At 38.1% G+C, this 23,616-nt stretch overlaps 1 protein-coding gene across 1 annotated transcript in view; it reads right to left on the bottom strand.

The window, feature by feature from the left end:
- The window catches only part of HOMER1 (homer scaffold protein 1), a 146,887-nt gene that overhangs the window by 11,272 nt on the left and 111,999 nt on the right, over nt 1–23,616 (bottom strand). Inside the window, exons 6-8 of the mRNA XM_004703517.3 lie at nt 9,770–9,926; nt 6,131–6,241; nt 5,393–5,473 (exon numbers count right to left, since the gene is read on the bottom strand). Of these exons, the coding sequence (XP_004703574.1) occupies nt 5,393–5,473; nt 6,131–6,241; nt 9,770–9,926 (349 nt within the window). The remainder of the gene's footprint in view (nt 1–5,392; nt 5,474–6,130; nt 6,242–9,769; nt 9,927–23,616) is intronic.

Here is a 23,616-nt window from a genome sequence, read left to right as displayed (position 1 = left end):
GTTGGACTGCTAACCTCAAAGTCAGCAGTTTGAAGCCACCAGCTTCTTTGAAAGAGAAAGACAAAGTTATCTTTTCCTGTAAAGATTTACAGTCTCAGAAATCCACAGGGACAGTTCTATACTGTCCTAACAGGGTCTTCCAGTTGGAACTGACTCAATGGCAGTGAGGGCAGTTTGTTTTTTTTTAAAGGAAGAAAATATTTATTAAACAATGCTCAAAAAGCACTTGTCATAAAGAAATGATCAACAATTTAACTCACATTAAATTCTACTTATCAAAATATACCCTAAAGTAAGTACAAGACAAACCAAGGGCTTAAAGAAGATAGATGCAAAGCATGTAACTGAAAGGATTAAAAGCTAGAATATATATGTATATATACACACACTTTTTTTCAAATAAATAGAAATAGACAACATGCAGTTTATAAAATACAAACAAGTGACCTTTAAGATTCACATGTAAGATTCACAACCTCATAAAAAAATGAAGGAAATGCTCATTAAAAACAAAACAAAAATGAATGAAAAAATAACGGGAAAAAAATAAAACCACAATGGGGTAAAGACCAATAATTAAATGTAGAAATTCTAATAGGTAGAGAGGGCCATGCTCTGTATTACTGAATATGCAGTGTAAAACTTTTCAAGTAATTTTTAAAAATTACATAACTATTATCATCATCAAAAGGACCAAACCGATTTCATTTTCTATAAATTTAAATCCTGTATCATTTAATCTGAAAAAAAAGCTACAGAAAATTTCCCTTGACATTTGATTCATATCTTAAGTTCTTGTGAGTAAAATATGTTGGGCTACTATTAGATTTCTAACCTCAATATATAATAGGATATAACAAACCATCAAGACAGTACATAGATAAAAACAATAACCAACTAAAGAACAGAAAAGTAGCGATGGCCCACTCACAAAAGCAAAGCGGAAGGTCAAATGCACATAAGCAGTATGAAGCAGGCAAATCCATAAGATGAAAGCCCTGACACATCCCCAAGGGACACAGGAGTGGATGTGAGCAAATGGGAAGACATCCCGTTCTTCAGTAGGATGAAAACCTCAGGAACATGGCAGTCCTCCCACAATCCCCATAAGAATGCATAGTTTTATAGTCCTAAATTTTTAGTTGATACTAAAATTGAAACTAAGGTTCAACTGGAATACATAATTATGCAAGAACTGTTAGAAAAACAGTGGAACAGACAACTTATATGGAAGAATTAGCCCTACTCGATATTAAAACGTGCTATAAATCCTCTATAGTTAAAGCAGTGTGGAACTGCTGTGTGAAGAGTTAGACTAACTAGTGGGATGAAATATAAAGGCTAGAAATAGAAGGAAATTGAATATATCAAATCACTGGGGGAAAAAAGATGAGGTGCTCAATAAATAGTAATAGAACAACTGCGTAGACACTTAGAAAAATATATAATTAGATCTATAAAGAATAATAGCCAAACAAAATCAGAGAGCTAAATGTAAAGCATGAATGCATGCAAATTCTAGAGAGGAATATAGAAGAATCCCTTTATAACCAGAGTGTAGAAAAGAGCTTTCTAACATAATTCAGAAGCCAGAAGTAATAAAAGGAAAGAATGATAAATTCAACTACATAAAACCACATCAACACCATAAGCAAAGTCAAAATTCAATGACAAACTAGAAGAAAATATTTGTAACATATAAAGGATGGATACCTCTAATACATAAAAATCCCTTGAAACCATAGGGAAAACGGGGGGAAAACATGATGAACAGACATATACAAACAAGAGAAATAGCTTTGAAACTTGATGAAAGATGTTCAATCTCACAAACTAAGAAACACATTGCAGGGGCAGTGTGTTATTTAATATGGCTCTCCTAGCCAAAATTTCTAGATCCCAGCAAACCAAAGGACCTTTCCCATATTGATCTGGTAAGAAGGCGGGGGAAGATACTGAGTGGTTGTGAACAGGCTTCCCTGGAGTGCCATCCTGCTGTGTGTAAAATGAGCCCTCTGCGAAGCAGGATGAGGAATCTCGGAAGTGAAGTGCATCATCTGAACCCTAGATTCCTGCACAGAGCACTCCTGGGTCCAGAAGACAGCTATAACCTCAGAGGAGCAGCAACAGAACCAGGAGCCAAAGCAGGGCATAGAGCGGTGGACTTTCCAACCCACAGAGGAGGTTAAGGTGAAAGCTTGTGTGAGGAGCCTGGCTTAGAGGGTGGGTTGTCTCTGGTCACTTCACTGGGGAAGTTGGTCTTGCTGACCCTTGGAAGTGGAGCTGAGTGCTTTGGGGTTGAAGTTTACTGGAGTGGGGTATCTCTACGTATTTAATTTAGGGAGTTGGGTTTGCTGCCTTAAGGAGCTTGAGCTGAACGCCTTCAGGTTGAGGCTTGCAGCAGAGTGATGTGCCCCATTTGGGCTTTTATTAGCAGATCTGAAACTGTGTAACATGTCCTGATAAACACTACCCTGAGCATTTCTCACAGACATTACAACTGAACTTCCTTAATAAATTCTTTTAATCAGGAATTTTGTCTTTGAGTTTCAGTGTAGCTATTGCAATGGATATTAGAATCCAAAGAATTGAAACAGAGAGCATTAATTAAGACAGTGCACACATGTTAAAACCGTCATTTCTTATCTATCACATGCACTGGCCCAAATGGAAAAAATATGAAAACATATTGTGTGTGTGAGGCTGTGGAGAAACATATACTGCTGGTGAGAGTGTGAATTGGAACCACTTTTTATGGAGAGGAATAGGGTACTATTTAACATAATGACACCTCTGGGGATACTATATATTATGGATTAAATTGTGTCCTCCCAAAACAAGTGTTGGTGTCCTGACTCTGATACTTGTGAATGTAATGCTGTTTGGAAATAGGGTTTTCTGTTATATTAATGACATCATAACCAAGTAGGGAAGGTTCAAAATGGAATGAATCACTTTGGCAAAGTTATAAAAGGAGCAGCTTAGACGGGGGGTATGGGGGGGTGGGTGTGTGTGTGTAGAGACAGATCTTCCAGAAGCCAAGAAACCAAGGGATGCCCAGCACTACCACCTACAAGAAAGGACTTGACAGGTGCTGAGCCTGATTTGGAAATTTAGCCTCCAGAACGATGAGAAAATAAATCCCTGTCCTTGAAAGTCACAAGTACCACTTGTGGTACTTCTGGTAGAGTAGCACTAGGAAACTAAAGTACCATACCTGACTGTAACTATTCTCCGTCCATGAAAGACTTAGAGTTAACATAAGTATAGTGCTTAGAATATGACTGAATCAACAGGGATTAAAAAACAACAACCCACTGCCATCGATTCTAACTCATAGCAACACTCTATAGGGCAGGAGTCCTCAAACTGTGGCCCCGGCCCCCGGAGGACATTTATCCAGCCCGCTGGGTGTTTTTGCCCCATTTTGTTTTTTTACTTCCAAATAAGTTATGTGCAGTGTGCATAGGAAATTCTTTATCGGTTTTTTTTAAACTATAGTCCGGCCCTCCAACGGGTCTGAGGGACAGTGAACTGGCCCCGTTTAAAAAGTTTGATGACCCCTGCTATAGGGTATCTAAGACTTGCAAATCTTTACAGGAGTAGACAGACTCTTTTTACTCCTTTGGAGAAGCTGGTGGGTTTGAACACTGACTTTGCAGTTAGTAGCCCAATGCCTATCCCATAAGCTACAAGAAGGGGGGGGGGGAAGCAGCTGAAAGAGAATGCAAAAGAAAGATATACTAGATGGATTTGCCCCATTTCTCCCAGTCTTGACTAGACGCTTCATATTTTAATTCTATACTACCATTTCTCCCCTTGATACCACTGACATTTGGTTTGGATAATGTGACCCTCAGCAGTAGTCCTGCCCTCTATATACTAGACACCAGCAGCACCCATCCTAAATGGTGCAGGGGGACAAAACTAGCATTAAAGCAAACCCAAATGTAGCTCATCTTCTCCAGACGGCTGAATGCCAGTGATGATGAGAAGAGGGGCAGGGAAATACTTTGGTTCACACAAGGAGTTTGCTTTCTTTATGAAGGGCTCCTGCTGCCATAGAATTTGGTGGTCAAGGTCATTGGCTTGAGACTTTCATTGTCTCCATTTGAACTTAGGTTGAGCAGCCTCATCTTTTTCTTTAGGGGAAAGCAAGAGTAATTGTGCCATTATGACTCGTAAGAAAGAAATGATAGAATACAAGTAAACTGCCAAAGCTCTGGTACCTAGTAAGTCCTCAATTAATGTTGACCATTGTTATATAATCTAGATCATAGATTACCAAACTTATCTGGCCTACGGCCCCTTTTCAGAAAGGAGAAAAAAAAATTACTCAGTGCCCTCCAGGCAATTAAAAACGTTTGTATTATTGCCCATAACAGAGGATAAAATGTAGGTATCTGCTTTTGCAGCCCCGCCCCCACTCCCCACCCCTGTCATTGTGGTATCCCCAAAGGGGGCAGTATTGTTCACTTTGGGAAAGACTGATTGAGAAGATCCTCTTTCCAACCTAAGTCCTCAGGTCCTACTGATTACTCTTTATCCCAAATTCCTAACTCTCCACATGACTTATTTCTCTTTCAAACCCTGTAGTGTTCCTACACTTTTTCGTTGATGCAGCTTGCCTGAGCTGGCAAGACTTTGGTCATGAATTTCCAAAAATCTTCCTTAACCATGTCAGACTACTGCTGACAAAAATGGATGGATGGACACAAATCATGATCAGAAGGCATAATATTTATGCAGAGAAAAGGGTGTAACAATCAGAGTGAAAGCAACAACCCAAGGTCTTGATCAGCAGTTCTCAACCTGTGGGTCACGACCCCTTTGGGGGTCAAATGACCCTTTCACAGGAGTCTCCCAATTCATAACAGTAGCAAAATGACGGTTATTAAGTAACAACGAAAATAATTTTATGGTTGGGGGGTTTAGCACAACACGAGGAACTGTATTAAAGGGTCGTGGCTTTAGGAAGGTTGAGAACCACTGATCTACATTGTGCTCTTTCTATTACGGCAAAATCACTGCTGTGATTGATATATTAATTCAGCATTTTAAAACAAAACAAGGGGATTTCTCAAACTGAATGAAATCCATTTGAGAATTTTTCTTTAAACTCAAGGTATTCTTCTGCTAAAATTAGAAAAATTTCCAAATCATTTACTATAGGTTATTTATAAATAATCATCTATAATGATTATAAACTCTCCAGACAAGGTTGTTGGGTATCTATTGAAACAGCAAAGATTAAGCATGAATCAAGTCCTAGAAAAGCAAAAATGACAAGAACCTACAAAACAGAAATTCAGAAAAGAAAAAAAAGTCATTACTATGAGAAAAGTTTGATTGGTGTCTATGCACAAATGTATAAAAAATTATTATACCTCACCTGTAATTTCTGAGTCAAAGAATCCCTTTGTTCTTGTAGTTCTCTAGCATTATCAATTTCTTGTTTTAATCTTTCTATTTCCTAGAAGAAGTAGAATAATGCAATTCATTTCACAATAACTTTACACTCTATCAAGGGAAGGGGAAGCCGTATGTTTCTCTGAAATTACTGTCTCAGTTCTAGGAAACAAAGATGGTTCTAAAAGCATCTATTTATTTGGACTTTTAGAGGGAGGAATTCATCCAATAATGAACCTCTTCAGAGATGTGCTGTCTAATTCAGTACAATCTTGAGGAATAAGTGAGTCTACCTTGGTGGCTGGGACATAGCACTGCTTATAAACAATTGTCTGAATTCAGTGACATTTAAGACTGCTTCCTTCAAGCATGAATGTACTAAGGTGAATGTACTGAATGTGAATGCCCTTCAAATGAATGTACCGAATGTGTTGACTGGAAGTAACAGCTTGTAAAATTCATTTAGCTTCTAGTGGTTTTTATGTTGATCATACAAATATAGTGCTCACAAAAGACAATAGTAGTGCCTCTGTCTAATTGTAGTACCACAGTTCCTAACAACAGAAACAAGGATAGGGGGGAAACGAACATGCTGAGTGCCACTCCAGGAAAATATCCTCCTAAAAAATTATGGAACTTTTCTGTAGTATCTTTATATGTGACACAGACTCTATATGAGCTACATGAGCTGCATTACAGATGAGCGAAAAGAAGCAAATACCTCTTCCTTAACTTTCAGTGTTTCTTCCAATTCTTGTATTGTCTGATTCAATTCTGTCTTATGGGTATGCACTGCATTTGCTTGGCTACTGACACATTCTAGCTCAGTCACCTAAAATGAAATGAGAACACAGGTTACATTAAATGACAATTTCAAAGGCATCATAGAATAGAATAAATCATGCTCTCCCCTGTAACCCAGTCCCCAAATATGTTTGGAATCCTGACCCCTAGAGCTGTAGATGAAATTCTCTTGGAAATGGTTTTCTTTGTTATGTTAATAAGGTCACATCCAAGCAGGGTGGGTTCTAAATCTAAGTAATTCTTCACTATAACAAGGCACAGATTAGACACACAGAGAGAAATAGGAGGACAGATGCAGCTACAAGCCCAGGACTCAAGAGAGACCAGGGGTTACCAGATGCTGAAGTGGACAAGAAGAATTCTCTGTAGACACTAGAGTCTAGAGCCACACCCTGAATTTGAATCTAGAAGACCAGCCTTTTGAAAACTTTTCGTGAAAATGCAACACCATAATACATAGTTATTTGCCTCTTAAATCTCCAGTCTTCAAATAACTATTGGTTCTTAAAACTTGCTTAGTGAAACTAGGAATTTTTCAAAAAAACCCTTCAAAACTGTAAAAGAATCTCAAAATATGCTGAACACATAATTTAAATCAGTCTGTTATAGAGTCTTCACATTGATAGTACTTATTGTAAAAAACAGTTTTTTTTTAACTGATAAGAATTTACTGAGGGGATAAGAAGCAATATAATAATTTTTTAATGAGAACTTGATTTTTTTGAGAGACAGAAGGGAGAAAGAAGGTCATTGTCCCTGAAAGTAGTATCACCCATAAACAGAGTCAATATTGATAGAAGTGAAAATAAAAACACACATCTGCATACATATGTACCACTCTGTTCCCGTCAGGCCCACGGTACAGTTTGGTGGACTAGTAAATAATAAATTAAGAAAGAGTTACGAGTAAACCTTTCTCCTCACATTTTCCAATGTTCAATTTTCCATAATTTCACATTCTGTCACTCTGCCTCGGTTACTCTCCATGCCTGCACTAAGAGCCTGCACAGGCACTTATCACTCATGTCAGAAAAAAAGCAAGACCTCCTGGTACACTTAATAATAACCTTTGCTTATCAATCTTCATTCCATAAACCTTTGTGTGGTTCCCCAGCTCCAAGCCTTTCTATGACCTCGTTAGTCCTCTACATTACCCCAAACCAAACTCATTGCCATCTAGTGCATGTGGACTCCGAGTGAAGGGTCACTATGAGTGGACAGGGTAGAAAGGTCCCTTATTGCTTAATATTTATTCATTTTCATTGTCCTCACCCCCCAAATAGAAGAAATTCCTTAAGGGAGTTCTAGTTCTGATAATTATGAAGTTTTTGTTTTTTTTTTTAATGAGACTAAGATTCCCACAGTTAATACAGACATTGGACAAAGTATAAAATCAATTGTTTGGTTGATTGCCTGACCATATCAGGCAAAAACTGAAAGCAAGCCATCATAGTGAATGAGATACAGATTTACACATGTTTTCTTAGAAGGCTCTTGCCAGTTACTTGGCTTTTAGTCAAACAGAAAACTTTAGTCATTACCCTGTAAAGTCTGAGAATTTTGGAATGTCTCAAAAAAAAAAAAAAAGGTGGAACAGCTAGGAACTGAAGAGTTTGTATGAAAAGAAGTCCTCAAATATGCATATAGACCCCACTCAATTTTTTCACTGAACCCGTAACTGACTGTGCAGGGTGATACCTAAGGATGAAAGCCAGCTGAAAAGCTAAGCAGTGGTAACCAGTGCTTACCACAAAAAAGACAGCATTAAGTTTGAATCCTGCCAAATCAGAGAGTCTTGGTAGAGATCTCAAGCTTCCCACTGAAACCTCAGAAGTTAAGACCTGAGACTTAAAGACACAGGATGACAAGAGTCACTCCAGGGCTAAGGGCAGCATTGAAGCGAACCTACCCTAATGAAGCCTAAACCCATGTCTCCACAAATTTAAGGGAATTCACAAGTAACTGACCTGCTGAAACAAAGCTCAACACTACTGAGAACAAGATAACAGAATCTACTATTTCGTAACTCATTTACAAAGATCATTACACAACTGAAAATGACTAGACATGTGAAGAAACAGGAACATTTCATCTGTAATTAAGGTAAAAATCAGTCTGTGGGTAGGACTCACAAAAGATGAAACAGTGGAATGAGAAAAAACAACAACTTTGAAGTAACTATAATAAACATTGAAGAGTGAATAAGATAATGAATAAGGCAATACATTTCATGAGATTTAGAAATTATAAAATAAGAGCCAAATGAAATTATTGAACAGCAAAATGTAATAGTTGAAATTAAAAAAAAACAATTCAATAGGCTTAACAGTATATTGTTCACAACAAAATAAAAGATCAATGAACTTGAAGGTTGGACAATGGAAATCACTCAAGCTGAACACACAGTGAAGGAGCAGAGATGGAAAGCAAAATGAACAGTATTAATTAGACAGTGCTAAGGAGTCTAACATATGTGTAAGTAGATCCCAGAAAGGCAGGAGAGAGGTAATAGGGCAAAAAAATAAAATAAAAAAATACTAAATGTGATTTTTAAGACGAGGGTAGAGTAGGGGAGAAGAGGAGGGTGTGGCATTCCATAGAACCAGTACGCTCAGTAAGTCTTATAGGATAAATGAAACACTAATACTGAGAAATTATATTTCTAATTAAATTGTTGGAAACCAGTAATGAAGTTAAAAAATCATAAAGACAAATGGGGAAAACTGACACATTATGTACAGAGAAAATAGCAACCATAATGACTTTTTACGAGGAATAATGGAGACCAGAAGACAAAGTACACAGTGAATGTGCCTCAAGGTCTTTAAGGACTGCAAGTTCAAAAAATTCTAAAATTCTATAACCAGCACAAAATCTCTTTCATAGATGAAGGTGAAATAAAGATATTTTTCAACATACAAAATCTCAGGAGAATCTGTAGCCAGTGTATGATTACTTAAGTGCAAAAAAATGCTTTAGGAAGTTATCCAAGCTGGAAGAAAATAACACTTGATGGTAATTTAGGTCTACAGGAATGAAAGAAGAGTAGAGGAAAATATAAAATATGTGAGTAAATTAACATTGCCAATTTTCTTTTTCTACAAATATTTTTCAAACTATGTTCTTTTAAAAAAAATAACAATGAAACAAAAAAACTAAAATCAACTGACTCAATTTAACTACATCAAGTATCACAATTAATGTTTTCAACAATTATATAGTATATAGGATTATTTCCAGCTCAAAAACGAAAATACCATGTTTGTGCAAAGAAAGGAACACTTAACCAAACATCATATAGTTAATAAGTAACAGAATCGGAATTTGAAATGAGATCTTTCTTCTTTGATATGTAAACCTGTATAATCTTCATTCCCATAAATTGTGGGAAATAGTTTTAACCAAACAGCCACATAACACAACTTGTTTATGTTCTGATAACTGATGGTTGTTCCCTGAAGGTGTCCCTGTGCTGAATCTACATGCAATTGTCTTCTGGATAAGGAAAGCTGTTGGCTTAGCTGCAGATTCCTATGGACAACAGCCCGGAACATACTCGCTTGTGCAGGCGTTCTGCTTCCTCCTGATATGCAGCAAGCTGCTGTTTCCATTGTTTCACATTGGCAGTGGACTCCAACAGGGCTGCAGTGAGTTTGGCATTATTTCCTTTGAGGGTAGCCAGTTCAGCCTCCCAGTGTTTGCTGATGGCTGAACTAAAATACAAGAAAACAAAAGAAAATTCTCTCCATTACATTGAATATTGTTACTTTGAAGAGACAGCAGAATTCAATTCTATTATAGGATTTATAGTCCCAGAATGTTTCAAAGACAACCCCCCCCAAAAGTAATAAAAGCCAGACAATTTCACTGAAATGTTCCTTCTGAAGTAAACCTAGCAAATAAAGAAATATAAAAAGCACAAAATTGTAGGTTTAACATGGAATAGTTTCAACCTTCATTATGATGGACGTAGGCAGCTACAGGAGAGTTTCTACCCATTTTCCTTTGAGGAATAAACAATGCATCCTGAGGAATACCTTAAAACAAAAGCTTAACAGGGTACTATGATCTTCAAGAGCATAAAAGCCCAGAGAACAATTTTAATTCAAAATGAAACTGCAATGTCAGTAAGGTTTGGGTTAAGTAATATAGCATTTCCTTTTAAATTGATTCATTCAATCTTATTCTGTATTTTTAAATGTCAGAAATATAACAATTTGCTCTAAGAAACTCATTTCATATGTGATGGGCTAGATCTAGAAATTGACTCTAATGGCTTAATTTTAGATATAATTTCAAGGTCATGTATAGAACAAAATTAAAGCAATCACCTTTTTCCTCATTTAATGTTCTACTTGATAAGTTACCCAAGTTAAGTACCTCAACCAAGACCATTTTCTATTACAAAGACAATTAAATTAATTGGGAAGACCCCTCTCTTGAAAATTCCTTTCTTAACTTTCCAATGAAGAAAGAAATGCTTCATTTGGAAGAAGAGGCTATTGCCTTTTCTCATTATTGAGTAGTCTATTTCTATTAGTGCAATTCTACTACCCTTGTCCCACTAATTAACTAGTGATTCTTATAGCTTTCTTTAAACACCATTTTTTGTAGCTGTTAGGCCATTAACACCACAGAACAAAATATGAATCATTTAAATTCTGATGGATATATATATTTATAGCAATTTAAATATATATAATATAAAAGAATGTATGCACAATTTCCAACATCAAAAATTCTAAAGCTCATCAGCAGCACATCAGATGTACTGGTACCATAAAACCCCCAGACATGATGCTGTACTTAGAAGGATTGCATAATCTCAACGTAATCATGAGAAAAATAAGGCACAATTCTCAATGTAATCATAAGAAAACATCATGAAAACCTAATTTGAGGTTATTCTACCACAAAACCAATGGGTACCTTCAAAAATATCAAGAAAAAGAAAGAAGGTAAGACTGAGGAACTACTACTAAATGAGAGACTATGTAGAAACTCAGGGGTCAGAGTTGGCTCAGTCGTAAAATTGTCGCCTTTCACATGGGAGAGCTGGGTTTAATTCCTGGCTAATGAACTTCAAGCACAGCTGCCACGTGTTTGTCGGTGGAGGCTTGAGTGCTCTGCTGATCATTACCAGGTGCCAGTAGTTTCTAAACTAAGGCACATTAGGGGGGAAAAAGACACATTAGGAAGAAAAGGTATAGAGATGTACTTCTAAAACTAGCTAATAAAAACTCTGGTTCAAAATGGTCTGATCAGTAGCCAATCATGGGGATGGCCTGGCAAGGTGCAGCATTTTTCTGTTGTGTTTGCGGTCAACATGAATGAGGGGGCCCATTCGACAACAGTATCAAAAAAATAGAAATAATGTGCAATGTGGGATCCTGAATAATAGAATTCTGCAACAGAAAAGGGACATAAGAGAAAACTGATGAAATTCAGATAAGGTCAATCCTTTAGTTACGAACCACCGCCACAATCAATTCTGACTCACGGCAACTCTACAGGATGGAGTAGCATTGCTTCTTAGGGTTTCCAAGACTGTAAATCTTCCTGGAAGCAGATAATCTCATCTTTCTCCCATGAAGCAGCTGCTGGGTTTCATTTGCCAACCTTATAGTCAGCAGCCAGTGCTAAACCCATAGCACCAACCAAGCTCCTTACTTTAGAATTGCATCGATGTTATCAGTGTTAAATTTCTAGTTTTAACAAGTGTATGTGATTAGGTAAGACATTAACATTAAGGGCGGTTGGGCAAGGGCAATATGAGGACTCTGTGCTGCATTTGCAACTTTTCTGTAAGTCAAAAATTAGTTTAAAATGAAAAATTTTAAACTTTTTTTAAAGTTCACTGCTTAAGAAAATTTCATCAGAACGTGAAAGGGCAGAATCCAACAATATGCTAAAGCTATTAATTTAACAACCCATTTCCATCCTCGAAAATAAAGTTCCTCTCTATTTCTTCTTTTGTGGGATGAAGGTTTAGATTCAGATATGCCAAGCAGAAACATGCACCAATTCAATCTGCTAAATGAAATATAGGTTTTTTAAAAAAACTACCTACTAGATTTTCCCTTAAAGAGATAAGATTTATTTAAGGGACCCTTCCATCTGATTTTCTGCCATGGGGTACTTACAAGTGACAACTGAAATCTTACTGAACTAATTTAAACCCTTGAAACATGCAGACATGAAATCCCTTTAAGAGCAAAGCAAATAAAAAATGACTTGGAGCTTATAGTTCTAAAATCCATTTGTTAAAAGTCACACAATTATAAACAGGATTCCAATTGTCTTTAACAGGAAAAGGAACAAAATTGAGTGTGGTTCTGTACTTTGCTTCACTGCGTTTTATTCTGTTCTCTCACACTCATTTCCATTGGGTCAATTCTGACTCACAGCGACCCTACAGGACAGGACAGAATTGCCTCTGTGTGTTTCTAAGACTGTTAACTCTTTATGGGTGTAGCAAGCCTCACCGGTCTCCTTAGAGTGGCTGGTCGTTCCACATTGCTGTCCTTGAGGGTAGCAGCTCACTGTGTAACCACTATGCCACCAGGGCTCCTGATTCTATACTTTACATAGAGCAAAATCCACGCAGAATAAAAAAATCTAAATCTGCAACTCAGCCTATATTACACTTAATTCAATCATTTATGAGACCTTGGACAGTCATTCTGACCCTCAATTTTCCTATGGAAAAAGAGAGTAATATAGATCCACACTGTCCAAATGTTAGCCATTAAGTTGCATGATTCTATTTTGTGCCCAACGGTCACATGTGGTTAGTAGCTACTATATTAAACAGTACATTTTGGGGAGGAGACAAGCCAGTCAGGGTGCGATATAGCAACGACGAAAAATACAACTTTCTGCTAGTTCCTAAATATTCCCACCCCCACCCCCACCCACTCTCATGATCCCAATTCTACCTTGCAAGTCTGGCTAGACCAGAGGATGTACAGATAGGAACTGGAAACACAGGGAATCCAGGGCGGATGATCCCTTCAGGACCAGTGGTGTAAGTGGTGATACTGGGAGGGAAGGGGGAGGGTAGGCTGGGAAGGGGGAACCGATTACAAGGATCTACATATAACCTCCTCCCTGGGGTATGGACAACAGAAAAGTGGGTGAAGGGAGACGTTGGACAGGGCAAGATATGACAAAATAATAATTTATAAAGTATCAAGGGCTCATGAGGGAGGGGAAAAATGAGCTGATGCCAGGGGCTTAAGTGGAAAGCAAATGTTTTGAGAATGATGAGGGCAATGAATGTACAAATGTGCTTCACACAATTGATGTTTGTATGGATTGTGATAAGAGTTGTATGAGGCCCTAATAAAATGATTTAAAAAACCCAAAAACAGTGCAGAAATAAACAATCATTGCAGAAAGCTCTATTGGACAGAGCCATCCTAGATAATCTCTACCTTTCTGACGGGCTTTTTAATTCAATCACTAGTTTTGTTCCTTCACCCCATCCCCCCAAATATCCACACCACACATCCTACCAACCCCATCTTTCTAGGCTGAACTACATATCTCTTGTTTTAGCCATGCTAGTTTTTTTTTCTTTTGTGATATCTCTTTTCTCCAAAATTCTCATTTTCTATGCATTTCTCCCCAGACTTTCTATATTCAGATTCTTGTCTATAAGACTGCATTCGTCTTCTTGATTGGTATCTTCTAGTAATATCACCTATCCTTCCACTTTCTAAAGCAGCCAGTACTTGCCAATCTGAACAGTTGTCTTCCATAAGGAGAGAGTCTAGAGTGGAGATTGAACAGTGAGAGAAAGCCCTTTAACAATCCAACAAACCAAAGCATAACTCCATTCATATGATATCCTGGAAAAGGAAAAACCATAGGGACAGATCAGGGGTTGTCACGGGCTGAAAGAAAGGCTGACCATCTAAGAGCATGACGGAATTTGTCGGTAGGATGATAGAACTCTTATTTACCTTAACTGTTTAGTTATACAATGCTATGAATTAGTGTATTCATAAAGATGCACATCAGAAAGGGTAAGTTTAACTCTCTCAATCAAAAATAAAGGGAAAAAAATCTAGGAACTCCTAGATGCTCTTTCTGGGAGGATTACGCATAATTAGGGGACCTGGAAAGTCAGGTTTCCTTAGACTGGTAGAACGGAGTCTATACTGCTCATGCATGTTTGTGTTTGTTGGCATGGGAAGAGTCTGGGTGGGCAGGAAGCACAGGGTAGTTACATACAATATCACGTCAAAATAAAAGGAAGGAGGTGAATGGGCAACTGGAGATGGTGTTAAGATGTAGAGCAGATGGGGCAAGGAGGAATGAAAAGGCAGGGATACGCAGAAATGAATGGGATACTGACAGGGTGTAATGAAAAAGTGACTTTGGGCAAAGGAAGACCAGAGTGAGACCTCGGGTTAAGAAGGGGGCTGGGGGAGGAAGGTACAGTCTTGCTACACTACAGATTTCTATTTACTTCATTTCCACGAACATGCCTAACTCTTCGGATATATTAAGTAGTGAGAAAGGACTATAGATAAGCTGCCCAATGAACTCCTAGAAACTTTTTTCTTCCGTGCTATATGCAGAAGCCCAATGTTCTACTGATTGTATTAACACCAGAAAATAACTGCTGGAGAAAATTTCTCTATCAGATCTTTTTATGCATATTATGCATAACAATTATGTGCAACAGTATAATAAGCCATAAAAATTTAAAACTAGTAATTTTGAAATGAATATTATAATGTTTTTATTTAATGCTACGTTTTTATGCTTCTAAATTTTCTTACCTTTGTTGCCAAGGTAAATAAAAATGTTTTTAAAGTGATTTGAAAGTCTCAACTAAAAGTTTCTTTCTGTGTGTAAAACTGAATGTCTCAAAGAACAATCTTCCATCTCTACTTTATGAACGATTCCTTTAATAATCTTTCTAAATCACCAGAAAATACCACTTAATAAAATGTTTTTTATTTTTGTCAATTGGGTACTCTTAAGTTCTACACAAGCTATCTTATAGAACTCAGATGTATTCAAGCTTATGTAATTGAAAATATTTTCACAGTAATTTTGAAAATAATGTTTCTTTTCCTTTTTTCCCAATAATGTTTACAATCTGCCTCAATCACTCTGTCTTTTATAAAGGTCTCACCTCTAGTCCACGTCCTGTCCCCACCCCCGTCGTCCCCAGTCCCCAGGCCTTCCAAGCTGTTCGTAGATGCTTGAAGAACTCAACAAAATACCAATCCAAGTCAAACTTTGCTCATATTTATATTCAGAAAAGAAACATTTTGGTAATTTATAATAAAAGAACACTATTTTTAATGAAAAAGAGAAAATAACATTTCTTTACAACATTAAGATCTCATAATCATCTCCACTACAGTGAGTTTTAGCAGTAATTAGTAATGAGATTATTTTCATTCTAATACCAAAATGTTGTTAGTGTATCATACATTTCATGAATATTTATTTTTAAGATACTGGGGTTCTTTGGCTGCTAAATTGGTCCCCTCTCCTTTTTTTTATTAAGAAGGGAGTGCACATATCAGTCAGGTGTGCATTCATTCAACAGTTCAAACCAAAAATGGGTTCATAAGCTAACGTGGTGAAGAAAGCTGAAGGTGCCCGGCTATTGCAAGATATAGTGTCTGGGGTCTTAAAGGCTTGCGGTTAAACAAGGGGCCATGTAGTAGAGAAGCAACAAAGCCCACATGGAAGAAGCACACCCGTGTGATCACGAGGTAACGATGGGATCAGGTATCAGAAGACCCCAAAACAAACAACCATTTTGATGTGAACGAGGGGGGTCGGAATGGAGACCCAAAGCCCATCCGTGGACAATTGGACATCCCTTCACAGGAGGGTCACAAACAACATTCCTCTAGTTCTTTAATGCTTTCTGCCCCCCGCCCCCCACCCCGCGCAACATCATGACCCCAGTTCTATCTTATAAATCCGTCTACACCAGAGCATGTACGCTGGTATAGATAAGAGCTCTTCGACACACAGAATCCAGGACAGATAAACCCCAGGACCAATAATGAAAGTAGTGATGCCATGAGGGTAGGGGAAGGTGGGGAAGAAGGGGGAGAAAGGCTAACCCATCCCAAAGATGGACATATACACGCCCCCCGGGGGTGTGTGGTGAACAACAGAAACATGAGTGCAGGGAGACAGTGGATGGTGTAAAATATAAAAATATTTTATAAATTATCAAGAGTTCATGAGGGTAGGAGGGTGAGACAGTGTGTGTGTTGGCGGGGGTGGGGGTGGGGGATTTTATACCAAGGGCTCAAGTAGAAAGAAAATGTTTTGGAAATGACGATGGCAACATATGTACAAATGTGCTTGATACGATTGATGTATGGATTGTTATAAGAGCTGTAAGAGCCCCCAATAAAATGATTTATAATAATAATAATAATTCAAACCACTCATCAATCTCTTCTACTTTATCCTATCCCACCCTGCTTCCTCTTCTCCCTCTTAAGAACCTCTGTCCTTCTTTAGGAGCCCTGGTGGTGTAGTGGTTATGCTTTGGGCTGCTATCCGCATGGTTGGCAGCTCAAAACCACCAGCCGTTCTTCAGGGCAAAGACTGGGCTTTCTACTCCCAAACACAGTTACAGTCTCAGAAACCCACGGGACTTAACTATGAGTCAGCACTGGCTGGATGGCAGTGAGTTTGTTTTGAGTCTTCCTTTATGCCCAAGCCTGGGTCCATTTTTTTTAATGGTAGGTATAGTTTAAATCATTTTTCCTTAAGCAAACTGAAACCACTAAATTGTTTAGTCAGAGATAACAAGTGAGTCAGAGTAGATATTGAAAATCCACTATGATCTCATGCCTGCAAGTTGGAATAAGGGCAAAATCATTCTTTGTCCTTGTGAGTCTTTGGTAATATTTCCTTCAAAAGGGACTAGTTAGCTTCCTGTGGGATTCAAATCCAAAAATCAGATGAGAAAGTTCAGAACACTTTAAAATCATATTTGAAAGGCTCCTTAAATTTGAATTTTCCCATTTTTCTTTAAAGTGTTCTATGACATAGAATTAAACTTTATTAGGTATGCAAAATCAAGAAAGAAACTTACTTCAAAAGACTGTGTAACAGTAAGAATCTAATGCATGTGAGATGTACTTTATTAATAATCTGTGAAGTGATCCATCTAAGTGAATGGCCACTTGTAGAGTCGGAAAAGGCTGCCTCTCCACCACACCCACAGGGTCCAGGACCACCATTAATGTCTCTATAATGGTAGCCCCTCCAGGGACGTGCTATCCACTACCATCGAGTTAATTCAGTAACCCTATAGGGCAGAGCAGAACTGCTCCTGGGAGTTTCCAGGAATGTAAATCTTTCTAGGTGCAGACAGCCTCATCTGTCTCCCATGTTGCTGCTAGTGGGTCTGAGCTGATGACCGTGGGTTAGCAGCCCAGCACCCCCACCAGGGTCCTTCCTATGCCCCCATAAGCATGTCTATTTATGTAGAACCATGAAAAACGAAGCAAAAGCCAGAACAAAACCCAATACACTTTTAAAGGAGGGTCGAAAGTATTAGGCCTCTTCTGACATTACGTTCAGTATCAGCAGTGAGGTCAAATCCTCAACTATGAAAGGAAAGCAGTACTCCTCCGTACTGGGTCTCAGGGACCCACCTGCCTGTGTCTCTTGACTTCCCACTGCACATGTGCGGCTGGCCTCAAAAAGCAGCTCACATTTACTTAAACGTACTGTGTGCCAAGATGGTCCCTGGGTGTTATAATAAACGCTCTGTGCAGCCCTACTCTCCTAAGTGTCGGCATTTAGAATCCACCCAGCAGTGCCACAGGAGACAGGCAGGGGACTCTGATTCTGTAGAGATCACATCCAAGAAGACCCTATGAAGCAGCTCTACTCTGAAACACATGGGGCTGCCGTAGGTCAGAATCCACCCAACAGAATCTTACTCTGTATTATTTCCTGGCTGGGCACTTGCACATAAGCTTTTTGACCCCTCACCAGCTCCACTTTAGAAACCAATGATTTCCCCCACACTTCAGGGTTCTGAATTTTCATTTCTTCATAACATTTTAAAGGAAAGAAATACCTCCTAAATGAAAACAGAGTGACTTTACATGGTTTATAACAGTATTTATTGTCAAAAGGAGTACAATGAATAGAGATTTCAGGTACAGTACTGACAAACAGCTAACACACTAAGGGATTTAATTTTCTCTTCACTAGAATGAACAAAGCCCCCATTACCTTGTTCCGTCGGCACCTGCTTGCTCTCCCTGACCTTCGCCTTTCCTGTCTGTTTCCACAATGCCCCAAGTCATACTTTCCAGCCTAGCTTCCTTCCCTACAATCACCACCAGTAGAATCATCACACAACCCATCATCTATGCACACAACCCAGTGGAGGCTAACACCAAGGACAGAAATGGGTGGCTACGGGCAGACAGATTAAAGCATATGTTTGCTTATAAAGTTTTTGAAGCAGTTCTGGTAGTGAACTGGAAAGAACTTGTCCATACCCTTGGAAACAAGGTGTTTAAAAATGAATTGGAATTTAAGTATTAAAGCTTTTAATAAATAGTGGCCTCAAAGAAAATTCCAGAGGTAAGTGTGTAGCAGTTCTTAAAGAAACACTGTATTGATGTAACTAATGACATAACAAAGCTGATAGTAGGTGGGAAAACACAGACAAACATTAGAGTAAAAGAGTAAATTGGATGAGTTGGACTCCATATGTCAAATGTACAAAAGTGGCATATATTAATATCTGTCTAGGCCTAAAAGTGCTTTCATAGTTCTAGTTCAGTTGGTGCTGCTTTTCTTTAAAAAAAAAAAATCATTTTATTGGGGCTCTTACAGCTCTTATAACAATCCATACATTAAATGTTTCAAGCATATCTGTACATAGGTTGCCATCATCATTGTCTAAACATTTACTTTCTATTTGAGCCCTTGGTATCAGCTACTCTTTTTTCCCTCCCTCCCCTCGTTTTTATTTTTAAAATATTTTATCCTGATTTAGGTGAAACTTCACAGAGCAAATCACTTCCCCGGGCAGAAATTTATCCACAGTGTTTCATGACTCCAGCTGCAATCTCCACAATATGCTAACACTCGTTCCATTTCCACCTTGGGCTGTTTCCATTCTTCCAGTTTTCCTGCCTTCTTAACTTTCGGAAAAAGGCTGCCCTTTTGGTCTCATAATTGTTTGTTCTGAGAAGCAGGCTCCTCCCCTGTGTTACTGTTCCCTGTGTCCGCCTGTCTTTTGTGTGGCTGAATGGCGGTACCCAGGAGTGGCTTCATTTCTAAGTTAGAAGGGGGTCTCGGGGCCATAGTAGCAGGGGTTCCACCAGTTCCCATTAGACCAGTTGGTCTGGTCTTCTTTTTCCCCATAAAATTGAATTTTGTCCTCCCCCTTTCTTCTACTTTATCTGGTATCTTTCACCGCAATCCAAGAGTGGTCAGTGGTGACAGCTGGGTCCCATCTAGATCTGAGTTGTGAATCACGTGGCCTTTGGACTAATTGTTTCCTTGGGTCTTTGATTTTCTTGGATCTTTGCTCCAGATGGAAAGAGCCCAATAGTTTTAAAATGACTACTTAAGAAAGTGGAGGGCACTCACCAAAGCAGAACTAGCATTTTGTCTTTACGGAACATGTTATGTCATTGACCTAGATGTTCCCTAAGATTATACACAGTCCTTACTAACTCTCAAGCCCAGTACCTGTCTTGGCAGGTATTTGGTGATTACTAAGGAGGAGTCAAGATCTTTGTTCTATTGTTTACATGGGTAATTTGTAGTGTACCAACCGAATTGTTTTTGAGTTGACTATGTATGTGGGAATAACTACTCTCAACCCTGTGGATGTACTTCCATACACATTCTCATCCTTCATCAGTTTACATAACTGCCTGTGTATTGACTCATAACAATACTGCTGCCCTAGAATTCTACATTTAATAGTATATATCATTATTGTTCTTTACTTTTGTGTATCTGTGTTTTCCTTTGCCTTGGTTATGTTATGCTGACTTCCCCCATATTATATACTGTTTCCCATCACCAAAGTTAGCACATCTCTACTAACTAGTTAGTGATAATCTCCATCCCTCATCCCTCCCACCCTGGTAACCATCAAAGAATGTTTCTTTGTGAACAAACTTTTCTTGACTTTTTATATAGTGATCTCAATATAAGATTTATCCTTCAGTGATTGGCTTATTTTACTCAGCATAATGTCCTACAAGTTCATCCATGTTGTGAGATGTTTCACATTTTTTAAAGAAATAATAATGATTTTTAAAAAAGAAATAATAATAATGATGATTCACATCATTATTTTTAAGAGTTACATGGTATTGCATTGCGTGTATGTATGACTATCCACTCATCTGTTAGTGGGCAGGCAATTAGGATGTTTCTAACTTTGTTATTTTGAAAATGCTACAATGAACAAGGGTGTAACATGTCTATGCCTTTCACATCTCTTACTCCTCTACAGCAGTGGTTCTCAACCTTCCTCGTGCCACAACCCTTTCATACAGTTCATGTGGTGGTGACCCCCAACCATAAAATTATTTTCGTTGCTACTTCATAACTGTAATTTTGCTACTGTTATGAATTGTAATGTAAATATCTGATATGCAGGATGTATGTTCATTGTTACAAATTGAACATAATTAAAGCAAAGTGATTAATAAAAACATGTAATTATATATTGTAAAATATTTATTTCTAATTTCAAATAAATGAAATTTTGTCTTGAAGCATGGTGTACCAGGGGTAACATTCTTCTCGCCAGGTCCTTGTATGTGGGCCTATCTGCATGTGTGCGGACCTGCCTGGAGACGGATAGAGGAGCAGTGTCTCAGTTCCTACGATCATCAGAAATATGTGTTTTCCGATGGTCTTAGGCAACCCCTGTGAAAGTGTCATTCGACCCTCAAAAGGGTCATGACCCCCAGGTTGAGAACTGCTGCTCTATAAGATACACTTAGGAGTGGGATTGTTGCAGCATACTATTCCTATTTCCAGCTTTTTTAAGGAAGCAGTTTACCATTTTTCATTGTGGTTGTACCATTTTACAATTCCACCAGCAGTGCAGAAGATATCCATTTTTTCCATAGTCTTGACAGAATTTTTGTTGTTGTTCTTTTATCAGTGTCATTACAGCCACTATGAGGTATCTCGTTGTCATTTTGGTTTATATGTCTCTAATGGCTAACGATTGCAAGCATCTCTTCATGTATTTGTTGGCTACCTTACTATCTTCTTTATGTTCTTTGTCCTTTAAAAACTTAAACTCCTTGTCTTTTTGTTGTGGAGGTATTGGCATTTTCTATAAATTTTAGAGATCTGACCCTTGTCAGATAAGTTGTTGCCAGATTTTTTCCCCTGGGATGTAGGTTCTCTTTTTCACTCTTTTGGTGAAATCTCTTGATGCATGTAAATATTTAATTTTTAGAAAGTCCCAGGTACCTGAGTTATCTTCTGCTATATTTGATGTTATGCCATAAATTAGGGTCCTTATGTTTGATCCTTCTTTTTTTTCTTTTTCTATGATCTTTATAGTTTTAAGTGTTTAGGTCTTTGATCAATCTTGAATTCATTTTTTGTAGGTGGTGGTAAGTATAGATCCTATTTAATTTTTCTGCAAATGGATATCCAATTTTGTCAGTACCATTTGTTATAAAGACTACCCTTCCACATTTAATGGATTTTGACTTGGTTTAAGGGAGGATGAATTTACTTCTGGGTTCTCAAGTCTGTTCCCTGGTTTACATGTCTGTTGTACCAGTACCAGGTTGTTGTGGCTACCAGAGCTGTGTAGTAGGTTCCGAGCTAAAAAACATTTCACAAAAAGTAATTTAAGGGGAATATTTTTGATTAGTGATGTTAATAACTTAAATCGATTTCTTCTACACTGAACCTACATCAGGTATGCATTCGATGATTTTTATGCCACCACCCTGAGGTACTACAGAGGCATTATTGACTATAAAGTTTAAGTCCTTGGTGGGAACTACAGAACACATTTAAAGGTTAGTGAAGGAGTGAGAAAATAACTAAAAAATGGTTTTTATAAAGTAGTAAGATTAATTTCTTCACATGAGGATGAAATGGGGAGCAGTGTAATCTGAATCTGACCTTCATTTTGTTTCTCACATTTGAGTACATTCAGATCCTTATAAAAAAATAACCTACACTTGAGTCCCATGTTCCCATTTGACTTTAGAGAGCACAGAGAAGTACGGCTCTACCTACACTCTTTTATGCATCGAGGTGGTGGTGATAATTACATACAGTCAAGGTAATTTTGACTCATATGAGACTAGACCTGCCCAATAAGTTGTCCAAGGCTGTGATCTTCATGGGAGTAGATTATCAGGTCTTCTCGTTCATGGAGCTTTTGGTGGGTTTCTAATAGCCAATACGGTGCCACTAAGGCTTCTTCCATAAGGAGAAGAGACCCATAAATTCTTTGGCTCCCATAGCTGTGCTCCTAGCAATAACAGTATCATCCCTACTTTACGTGCTACAGAGTAGCTCTGACTTAGGATGGCTCTGTACGCAGAATCTTCTGTGGTATCTGCCATGTGCCCTAATGTAGCTGTCATTAAGGAAGGGAAAGACCAGGGTAAAGGAGCTACCCGCAGATTCAATTTGACTTCCTCTTTTGACTGACTGACGGCCCGAATCATTATCCTCTCCAGCTCTCAAAGACTCCCCTTGGAAAATTTAAAGCAACTTACTTTCTCTAGGGTAGAAGGTGTAGATACCAACTTCTTGCTCAGAGATGTTTATGAAAGGATCAATTTGTTTTACAAAGACTTTAGATATTTTCATGTGAATCATACTTTCCTGACACCAATGAATGTGGAAGGCTAGGAACCAGATACAAGGAGCAGACTAAAAAGCTGTTCAGTGGATGTAAGGCTAGTTTATGAGTGAGATAAGAACACAATTCAACCAAGGTGGTACTGTGAATTATACATCTATTATCTTCATATAAGCCAACATCTGGGTGGGTTTCTCTTATATAAACACTGAGCAGTGGCAAAAAGCTTTCTTTGGAAATATACTCAGCATGGTAATAGATTTATCTTATTGGGAGGCATCTTCAGGAAGACACGTCACATACTAAGTGAAAAATTATGTTTTACTCAATTCTTATGAATATGTATCTATCTTTTGGAAAGTATGAGATCAATTAATTTCATGTCTGTTCTCTTATTCACATAGTAATAGTGTTACAATCACGATAATCTATTTAAGATAGGCATGAATATTTTCACTTGGCCACTTAAGATCTGATTCAGAAGTTAAAATGCCTGTTTCCTTGCAAAGTAGGTCACTTAAGGAATACTCCCAATTAGAGCAGCCAGTCCACAGAGAGGACCACAC

This window comes from Echinops telfairi, unplaced genomic scaffold, assembly GCF_000313985.2.
Source record: "Echinops telfairi isolate 266 unplaced genomic scaffold, ASM31398v2 ScPeMD7_7469;HRSCAF=8507_1, whole genome shotgun sequence".
Classification (NCBI taxonomy): Eukaryota; Metazoa; Chordata; class Mammalia; order Afrosoricida; family Tenrecidae; genus Echinops; species Echinops telfairi.
This window is presented reverse-complemented; position numbering and strand designations above follow the sequence as displayed.